The 9,076-nt window shown below is 53.0% G+C and overlaps 2 protein-coding genes across 6 annotated transcripts in view; both read right to left on the bottom strand.

Moving 5' to 3' along the window:
- The window catches only part of CUL7 (cullin 7), a 17,046-nt gene extending 11,605 nt beyond the window's left edge, over nt 1-5,441 (bottom strand). Inside the window, exons 1-7 of one of the 4 annotated variants that reach the window (XM_023212850.1) lie at nt 5,120-5,441; nt 3,616-4,296; nt 3,119-3,270; nt 2,475-2,975; nt 1,775-1,913; nt 1,451-1,674; nt 920-1,172 (exon numbers count right to left, since the gene is read on the bottom strand). In XM_023212850.1, coding sequence (XP_023068618.1) covers nt 920-1,172; nt 1,451-1,674; nt 1,775-1,913; nt 2,475-2,975; nt 3,119-3,270; nt 3,616-4,288 — 1,942 coding nt within the window. In that variant the 5' untranslated portion in view covers nt 4,289-4,296; nt 5,120-5,441. The remainder of the gene's footprint in view (nt 1-919; nt 1,173-1,450; nt 1,675-1,774; nt 1,914-2,474; nt 2,976-3,118; nt 3,271-3,615; nt 4,297-5,119) is intronic. The other 3 variants (XM_023212851.1, XM_023212852.1, XM_023212853.1) reach the window with 3 other exon arrangements.
- Nucleotides 5,442-5,682: 241 nt separating this feature from the next.
- The window catches only part of MRPL2 (mitochondrial ribosomal protein L2), a 5,310-nt gene continuing 1,916 nt past the window's right edge, over nt 5,683-9,076 (bottom strand). For both annotated transcript variants that reach the window (XM_023212858.3, XM_023212859.3), the window contains exons 3-7: nt 7,776-7,914; nt 7,549-7,664; nt 7,365-7,475; nt 7,012-7,085; nt 5,683-5,942 (exon numbers count right to left, since the gene is read on the bottom strand). In XM_023212858.3, the coding sequence (XP_023068626.1) occupies nt 5,730-5,942; nt 7,012-7,085; nt 7,365-7,475; nt 7,549-7,664; nt 7,776-7,914 (653 nt within the window). In that variant the 3' untranslated portion in view covers nt 5,683-5,729. The remainder of the gene's footprint in view (nt 5,943-7,011; nt 7,086-7,364; nt 7,476-7,548; nt 7,665-7,775; nt 7,915-9,076) is intronic.

Raw genomic sequence — 9,076 nt, 5'->3', positions numbered from 1 at the left:
TTTTTGAGACGGAGTCTTGCTCTGTCACCTGGGCTGGAGTGCAGTGGCCGGATCTCAGCTCACTGCAAGCTCCGCCTCCCGGGTTTATGCCATTCTCCTGCCTCAGCCTCCCGAGTAGCTGGGACTACAGGCGCCAGCCACCTCGCCTGGCTAGTTTTTTGTATTTTTTAGTAGAGACGGGGTTTCACTGTGTTAGCCAGCATGGTCTCGATCTCCTGACCTCGTGATCTGCCCGTCTCGGCCTCCCAAAGTGCTGGAATTACAGGCTTGAGCCACCGCGCCCGGCCTCCTTTTTTTTTTTTTTTGAGATGGAGTCTCGCTCTGTCGCCCAGGCTGGAGTGCAGTGGTGCCATCTCAGCTCACTGCAACCTCCGCCTCCTGGGTTCACACCATTCTCCTGCCTCAGCCTCCCAAGTAGCTGGGACTACAGGCGCCCACTACCACGCCCGGCTAATTTTTTTTTGTATTTTTAGTAGAGACTAAAATCCTGCTAGGCAGGATGATCTCAATCTCCTGACCTTATGATCTGCCCACCTAGGCCTCCCAAAGAGCTGGGATTACAGGTATGAGCCACCGCACCTGGCCTTTGTATTCTTAAAATAGCAAAGTAGCCTCATCTGCAAACAGGAGAGTACTTCCCTTTATTTCAAAGCATGGAGTATGTTTCTCTACAACAAAAAAAGCTAAATGTGGAGGCTTTTATAAGTTTTCAAAAATATCTTGCAATTTTCTAACTTTACATCCCCTTCATTCTTTGAGGGAACACAGTGCCCGCTTCTCCATTTGTTGCTTCTCTCTAAGTTGCAGATTCTAAGGTGGCATCACTTCCAAAAAGGATTGCATAAAAATCAGCACAGACGTCTCTCCTGTGCTAATGCCCTGAAGGTGTGTCGGCTCAGCTGCTGTGTCTGGCACCCACCTTCCACTTTGGCTGCATTTTCTGAGTCCTTAACCTGGGCCTGAGCTTGCAGGAGGACATCTTGTTGGGCTTCTAGAAGGGATGAGTAGGCTGGGTGCCCTGCTAGGGCTTCAGGCCCATACTTCTTGTAGACACGGCAGTTGATCAGGTCCCTGAGGGCACTGTCATTGAGTCGCTGTGGCAGAGTCAGCAGCAAGTCCTGGGCCAATTCTATGGGCACGGCCAATTCAGCTAGGATCTCATCATCCAGAATCTGCCATCAAGGAGACGCTCTCATTGCAGACAGCCCTGCCGGCACACAGGCCCCAGGGAGCACTTGGTAGGGGTGGGGCTCTCTCTGCACACATACCCTCCATCCTGATCTTCTCACGGCTGGCAGCTGGCTCCTCCCAAACAGCTCAACAGCCTCTCCCACCTCTGAAAATTCCAGACCCCTCCTCTGCAGCCCCTTCCACTCTCTGACCTCCACTTTTCATCCTGAGCCTTTCAAATGCTCTATACAGTCCAGCCCTTGCAATAGAGTCCTCCAACCTCTGAGTGCCTCCAGGCTGGCTCTACCTCCCCATCTAGGTTCTCCTGGAGGATCTGGAGAACCTCCTGATGGTCAGGTCCATCCAGCTTCTTGATGAAGAAGAGGAGTTCCCACCACTCAGCCAGGGTCAGGTGTTCACACTCCTCAGTGTCCTCATCCTCAGGCAGCACATAAGGCACAGCATAGAGTTCCGTCATGGGCCTCCAGCGCCAGGCGGGCAGGGCTGTGGAAATGGGCCGAGGGGCACAGGGATGTCACTAGCAACTGAGCAGGACCACCGTTACTCTTCTCAGAGCTGACCCTTGCTTCCTCCCTGAGCTCACCTCTACCCAGGACTCTACTGGCCACCGCCCCTTGGTACTCATCAGCCTCAATCATGTCCTCAATGTCTTCCTCAAAGCCCAAGATCTCCAGCATGTGCCAGTGCACCCAATAGGTGCGGCCTGTTAACTCCCACAATACCTGGAGGATAGGGAAAGAAAGAGAGGGAAGGGGAAGGGAGGACTCACTAATGACTGGCTGTGGCCCAGTACTGAGGACTTATAGCCCTCAGGGTGACCACCTGGCCAGGTTTTAGAAAAACCTTCATATAACAAAACAGCAGCATATGGAGAATAAACACACACACACACACACACACACACACACACACACACACAAAGGATGCCCTTTCCTTTGGGGGATGGACCTGTCTCTCCTCTCACCCTATCTTTCACAGCTTATGCCCCCACACTTCCTTCTGGCCTCTACCACTCCATCTCCCTGACCCTGACCTTTGGAGGAGTCTGGCTATATCAGTTTCTTCCTGAGTGTGAGTCTTCTTGACTTCACAGCCTCCTAAACCCAGATTTTTCCAGCTCTCAGAATGGCCCTCCTCTCAACTACTGACTCTTTTTCACCATCCCAATCTTATAGAAAGCTTTCTCTTTGGGTGGCCTGCTGGAGCCCCTCTGTATGGAAGTCCCAACGCTGCCCCACCCCAAATAGACCCCTAATAGTGTCCCACCACCATATGCCACTCACCTGCACAGGAGGCACGCCGTTGTTGCTCTGCCGAAATTCACCCTCATCCCCAGCACTGATCTCCTCATAATCATCCAGCATCCGCACTCGCATCCCCGGCTGCAGTGTGTCCCGCACATACAAGGCATAGGTATTGCCACTTGCGAACTCAGAACGAGGGCGAAAACGTCTTGACCTCCTGAAGGAGGGCTGAGCCTGGGCAGTGGGGAGCCCTGGGCTCACATCTGCCAGCTGAGGCTGGAAAATGGAACCAGGGGACCGTGCTGAGCTCCTTGGTCTGTCTGTGGCCTGGTCCCAGCGCATGGCTTGCACCAGCTCCGAGATCAGGGTGCCCATGGCCATACTGAACTCCAGCTCCAGTTGACCCCTCTTCCCACTCAACTCCTCAGGAGCAGAGGTGTTCTGGGCTCCTGGCTCCGCAGCACTGTTGTTCAGCTGATCCAGGAGCGAGGTGACATGCAAATACCGCTTCACCAGGGAGAAGAGCACCCTTCCTGGGACCTGTGGGATACAACCTTTGGCCTACATCCACCTTGTCCCAGTTTAAGACCCTCTCTCCATACCATGCTCTGTAGATAGGTGCAAAGGCCTGGTCCCTAGATCTTGTTCACAAGCTCCCCCTACCTTACACCCCCAAAGGTTACCTGTGGTAGCTGAATGCCCTCGAAAGACATGGGATGTTCAGAGAGCGTGGCCTGTGCAAACAGTGCTAGCAGAGCACAGCGGCTGTCAAAATCCAGGTGTTTCTCAATGGCTTCTTGTTGGCTCAGTGACAGAAGGATTTGAGTCCGGGTCCCTGTAACCCACATCCCAATTGGTAACTTCTCCCTAATCTCACCCTTCCTAGAAATCTTAGACCCTCTATTCTTTCAATCCAATCCTTTTGCCACCACACAATAGGAAAGAACTGATTTGCTTCAAAAGCTAAAATTTGCTAACTTATACACATACACACACGCACATAAACACCATCTACAATAGTCTAAACTGTAAATTCTTCCTTTGCATAAAAAGCAACTAATTAATATGAGGTTATTGAAGATAGTCTTTCCTCTTTTGGCAGATAACCCCCACCCTCACTCCCATTCCCACCTCCTTTTCTTCCAACTCTAAGAGAAGGGCAACAGAATCATTTACGTACTGATGAGATCAGAGGCTCCTGCCACAGTGTCCTGTGAGTCCCTGAGCCGACCCAGCCCTTCTGCTTTCCCTTCCTCCCCACACTGCCCCTCACCAGCATCATGGGAGGACAGGGCTTGTATCATCCGGCCTGCGCTCCAGCGAATCTGATAATCGGGACTACTCAACATGTGCATGAGCAAGTCCAGGACCCTTGGGTCCTTGAATACCCCAGTGAGGGGCTCGATGCTGGCATAGGCGCTGAGCACGTGGACAGTGTGAAGTAGAGGAGCAGGAGGGATGGTGCCCACACACTCCTCCAGCTGCCGAAGGGCTCTCTGAATGAGGGACTTCACATCAGTTTCCATCTCCTCCAGCACAGATTTGTCCAGGGCCCCAACCTCCCCTGCAGACTCCTGGGAGGGCCCGATGACCTGGCCATCCTCGCCCAGCATCTTGTGGCAGTTGGCATAGATCTCATCCTTGGACATCCACAGCAGGATGTGCTCAGCCTTGCAGTCCACTTGGCCAGAGCCCCCGTCCCCCTCATCGCCACGCCGCAGGATGAGCCAACGGATCTGGTACTCAGGATGCCCATCATGGCCCACTCGCTGGCGGATCAGCTCATCAGGATAGGCATGTAAGCCAGGCCCCAGGGGCACCCTGAATTCCCTGTAGCGGAGTTCCCCCACCATCCTGGCACCTGGAGCACACAAGGAAAACAGAACAGACAAGCTAGAGTAAGGAGAGGTCAGAAAATCAAAGACATCCAGGAGGTGGGGAAGCAAATGGCAACAGCTGTCAGGCGGGGTAGCCAGGCCCAGGAGTTGCATGCTGCACGCTGAGTTGGGGCAGGCCTAAGCAGAGAACACTGGGGTGTTTTGTTGTGAAAGAACACAAAATTTGGGGGCTAAAAGGAAGGTCCCCAAGACCCTGCGGCCTGGTGTGGGTTGGTTTGGAACAGTGGGCAGACTAGTGGGGGCAGGCAGGGCAGCCTTGGAGTTACAAGTGAATCCCAAGGCCTTGGAACAGGCAGCTACCCTAGGGGTATGTGAAGCCCAGAGGGGTATGTTTGGGAGGGAGATCGTGAGTGTGTGGAAAGGGGTGCTGTCTCTAAGGATTGGAGCATGGGAGTGTGAGACCCAAGTTAAGAGTCCCAAGATTGCAGAGTTAAGAGACCTGAGAACTGGTGGTGGAGTGGGAGGGCAAGGCGCGATGGACTGGGATGAGGCACTGGTGGGTTGGAGGCGCCTGACTGGAGCAACTGGAGCAACTGGAACAAAAGGGCTGGTGGGGGCGCCGCGAGACCCAGTGCAGGGTGCACAGACAAGGTAGGTGAGGGGCGCGAGGCTTGGAGACCCGAGAAGCCAGGGGCGCGCGGTAAAGTGGGGGAGGGGGGATTAGGCCCCATAAACTAGAACCCCGAGGCACGGTAGGATGGGGAACCGAGGTTGGGTGAGCGCGAGGCTCGATGGGCAAGTGGGCAGGGGAGGAGGAGCAAGGGGCCGCGGCGGGGCTCTGGCCACCTCAGAAGTCCACCGGGATCCTGGCGCGAGGCCTGTCCTTCACAGAGCAAGGGACGCGGCACAGATGCTGGCGGTGACTCGGGCCCCACCTGGGCCCCGTGAGGGGGTCGAGACGGAGAGACGGGAAGGGGCGTGCCTCTGCGGAACAGAGCGGCACCCGCCTGGGTGGGCAGCCACTGGGGCAGGGTGGAACCTGGTCCCTGTCAGCGGCTCCGCCAGCCAAAAGCCACGGCTCATTTCCGCCGGACCCAGCGGAAAGCTAGGGGCCCTGGGAAAGGGCCGGGGAGGAGCCGCGGGTGCCACCTTGGCGACGCAGCACCTCCTTCTCTGCACCGCCCTTTCCTCTTCCTTTTGTCCTCCCTCCTGCGGAAGTGCCCTCCCCGTTTCCCAGTCACAACTGGAAAAGGCCGTGGACGTCATTTATTTCCATCCCCGGCTCCATTACCTGTAAGGGAATTGGGATGGGGACAGACCCAGTGTCCTGTACTTTCTTTTCCTCCCACACTTTTTACTTCTTTTCCCCACGTTCAGTCTGTACCATCCCCTCCCGCAAAAAACCAGTAACAGATTAAAACAGGAGGGGGAGGCATTTTATTAGAGTATAGGGATATCAGCTTTGGGCAGCAGCAGAAGGCAGCTTCACGTAACTCTTCATAGGGGGTAGTGGCCGAATCTTTCGGCCAGCCCAGCCCCCCTTGCGGTGCCATCGCCCACTGTTAGGCCTCTTGCCCAGCCAGCGGTTGCGACCTGCCTTGCCAATGACCCGTTTGTTATGATCAACGTTGGATACTCGGCCTACTGTTGCTACGCACGTTTCCAGCACCTGACAGAGAAAACAGATGGAGATTCTGTACAATGTGGGGGAAAGAGCTTGACAGTGTTGACAGCAAAACCCTTGGGGGGCTTCTTAGACTCAAGGAGAGAAGAGAGAGGAGAAAGGAAAAGCACCAGATGGTTGAAGCTAAGTGAAGGTCCTACAATAGGAACTAGGTAGTTGAAAACAAAGAGCTGGGCGCAAGGACTCACACCGGTAATCCCAGCACTTTGGGAGGCCGAGGCTGGAGGATCACTTGAGCTCAGAAGTTCGAGACCAGCCTGGGCAACATAATGAGACCCCCATCTCTACAAAAATAAAAAATATTAGCCAGGACCAGGTGCAGTGGGTCACACCTGTAATTCCAGCACTTCGGGAGCCTAGGCAGGCAAATCGCTTGAGCTCAGGAGTTTGAGACCAGCCTGGCTAACATAGTGATACCTTGCCTCTACAAAAATATGAAAATTAGCCTGGTAGAGTGGCGTGCGCCTGTAGTCCCAGCTACTTGGGGGGCTGAGGCAGAATTGCTTGAACCCAGGAGTTTCAGGCTGCAGTGAGCTGATTGTGCCACTGCACTCAAGCAATAGAGACCCTGTCTCAAAAAAAATTAGGGCCAGGCGCGGTGGCTCACTCCTGTAATCTCAGCACTTTGGGAGGCCAAGGCGGGCGGATTACGAGGTAAGGAGTTTGAGACCAGCCTGGCCAACATGGTGAAACCCCGTCTCTACTAAAACACAAAAATTAGCCAGCTGTGGTGGTGCATGCCTGCAATCCCAGCTACTCGGGAGGCTGAGGCAGGAGAACTGCTAGAACCTGGGAGGTGGAGGTTGCAGTAAGCCAAGATTGTGCCACTGCACTCCAGCCTGGGCGACAGAGCAAGACTCTGTCTCGGAAAAAAAAAAAAATTAATTATGGTGCCAATCCGATAAAGCACACCTAAGTCATGTGGCAGAAAAGGACAGCCTCAGCTCAAGGCAGTTCCTTGCATCATAAAACACCTGGGACTTACCCCAGGCAGGAAAGTTATATTCCAAAAATTCCTCCTTTGCTGACCCCTCCCAGCCATACCCATACACACCTGCATCTGCCTCTTAGAGGGCAGCTGGATAATGGCTGTGCCATTCACCTTCCGCAGTAGCACACCACACGTCCCTGGGGAAAGAAGCCGATTTGCCACCCTCCACAAAACGGGGGTGCAGAGGGATTTACACAGGGGCCACACCCCACATGCTGCCCTTGCTTTGCTCTTTAGGAGCAGATACACAAAGAAGGATGCATGCTACATTTTAGGTCAAAACACATGCATATCTTCATCCTCATGTTTCTTGTTTTTTCTTTAATTTTCTCTGCCAGTACCAGATGTGGAACCATGGGTTCAGACTCTCCTTGCCTTTCCAAACTATAGGACCCAGGCAGCTCCTTTCCCCATACCTGCAGCTCGGATATATTGGGCACCCCGGCCTGGCTCACTTTCCACGTTGTTGATGAGGGTCCCCACAGGCAGAGCCCCAAGAGGATGCGCATCCCCTTCCCGAGCAGCAACTAAAAGACAGGATTTCATTAGCTCTAGAACCTTTGCTGCCTCTAGCCCACACATCTGGTAGCCATCTCTCACCTGCCATTCTGCCTATGTGGTTAGAGTTCAAGACTGTATCTCCAGCCTGCATGTTTTCTGTGGCGATGATCCAGCGTTTCCGGCTGCCCCCAGCAACCAGAGCTATGTCTGCTGACCTGATCAGGGTTAGGCACAGGTAAGCAGACCATCCTAGGCAGCCCCACATCTCCTGAGAAGCTATGCAGTTATTCAGACCATTCCATCATCATCCCACATCCCAAACTTGCCTACAGGGATCATAGCGGACTTGGATAACCTTCTCCTCAAAGGGTCCTGACTTGGTCTCCTCAGGCCGGAAACGCAGAAAATCAATCATGCGATAACGTTGCTTGTGGCCCCCACCAATACCATGCACCCGGATTCGGCCTGTGGTTTAGGACAGTTGGGGGATATGATTCAGGTGAGAGTAGTTCAGTTTCCAGCACTGGGACCTGGCCCATTCTCTGCCAGAGAGCACTGTTTACAGAGAATGATCAAAATTTGCACAGCACACTGGAGTAAGGAGGGTCAACACCAACATGAAGCTAAGTGAAAAAACATTATATGATGACTGAAATTGTATAAAACTTCCAGATAAAATATTTTCAAATTACTGAAATCAGTAAGTTTACTGAGAGTCATGTAAATCATACTCAAATAATTTCAACTGTTATTTTTTGTGCATGTGACAGGGTATCACTCTGTTGCCCAGGCTGGATCCTGACCTCAAGTGATCCTCCCGGCTTGGCCTTCTAAAGTGTTGGGATTAAAGGCAGGAGCAACCACACCCGGCCTGCTATAAATATACACATTTTTTGAGACCAGTCTTGCTCTGTCACCCAGGCTGGAATACAATGGCGTGATCTCGGCTCACTGCAACCTCCACCTCCTGGGTTCAAGTGATTCTCCTGCCTCAGCCTCCTGAGTAGCTGGGATTACAGGTGCCTGCCACTACACCTGGTTAATCTTTTTTTTTTTTCCCGTCAGAGTCTTGCTCTGCTGCCCAGGCTAGAGTGCAATGGCGCAATCCTGGCTCACTGCAGCCTCCACCTCCCAGGCTCAAGTGATTCTCATGCCTCAGCCTCCTAAGTAGCTGGGATTACAGGACTGTACCACTACACCTGGCTAATTTTTATATTTTTAGTAGAGATGGGGTTTCACCGTGTTGGTCGGGCTGGTCTTGAATTCCTGGCCTCAGGTGATCTGCCTGCCTTGGACTCTCAAAGTGTTGAGATTATAGGTGTGAGCCACTGCACCTGGCCAATTTTTATGGTTTTAGTAGAGACGGGGTTTTGCTATGTTGGCCAGCCTGGTCTCAAACTTGTGATCTCAGGTGATCTGCCCACCTCAGCCTCCCTAAGTGCTGGGATTACAGGCGTGAGCCACCTTACCCAATCTGTTATAAATTTTTGAAGGGTGTGAAGGAAAATGTCATGGCACATCCTGTGTATGGCCCATTTTCTTCAATTACCCAAATTATCTTTAGAAGTACAGACCAATTACCTTTTGCTTTGTATTCTACTCTCTGGTTCCTGTGCACATACTACAT

This window comes from Piliocolobus tephrosceles, chromosome 5 (genome assembly GCF_002776525.5).
Source record: "Piliocolobus tephrosceles isolate RC106 chromosome 5, ASM277652v3, whole genome shotgun sequence".
NCBI classification, from domain to species: Eukaryota; Metazoa; Chordata; class Mammalia; order Primates; family Cercopithecidae; genus Piliocolobus; species Piliocolobus tephrosceles.
The sequence above is the reverse complement of the archived record's forward strand: the minus strand, read 5'-3'. Positions and strand labels throughout refer to the sequence as shown.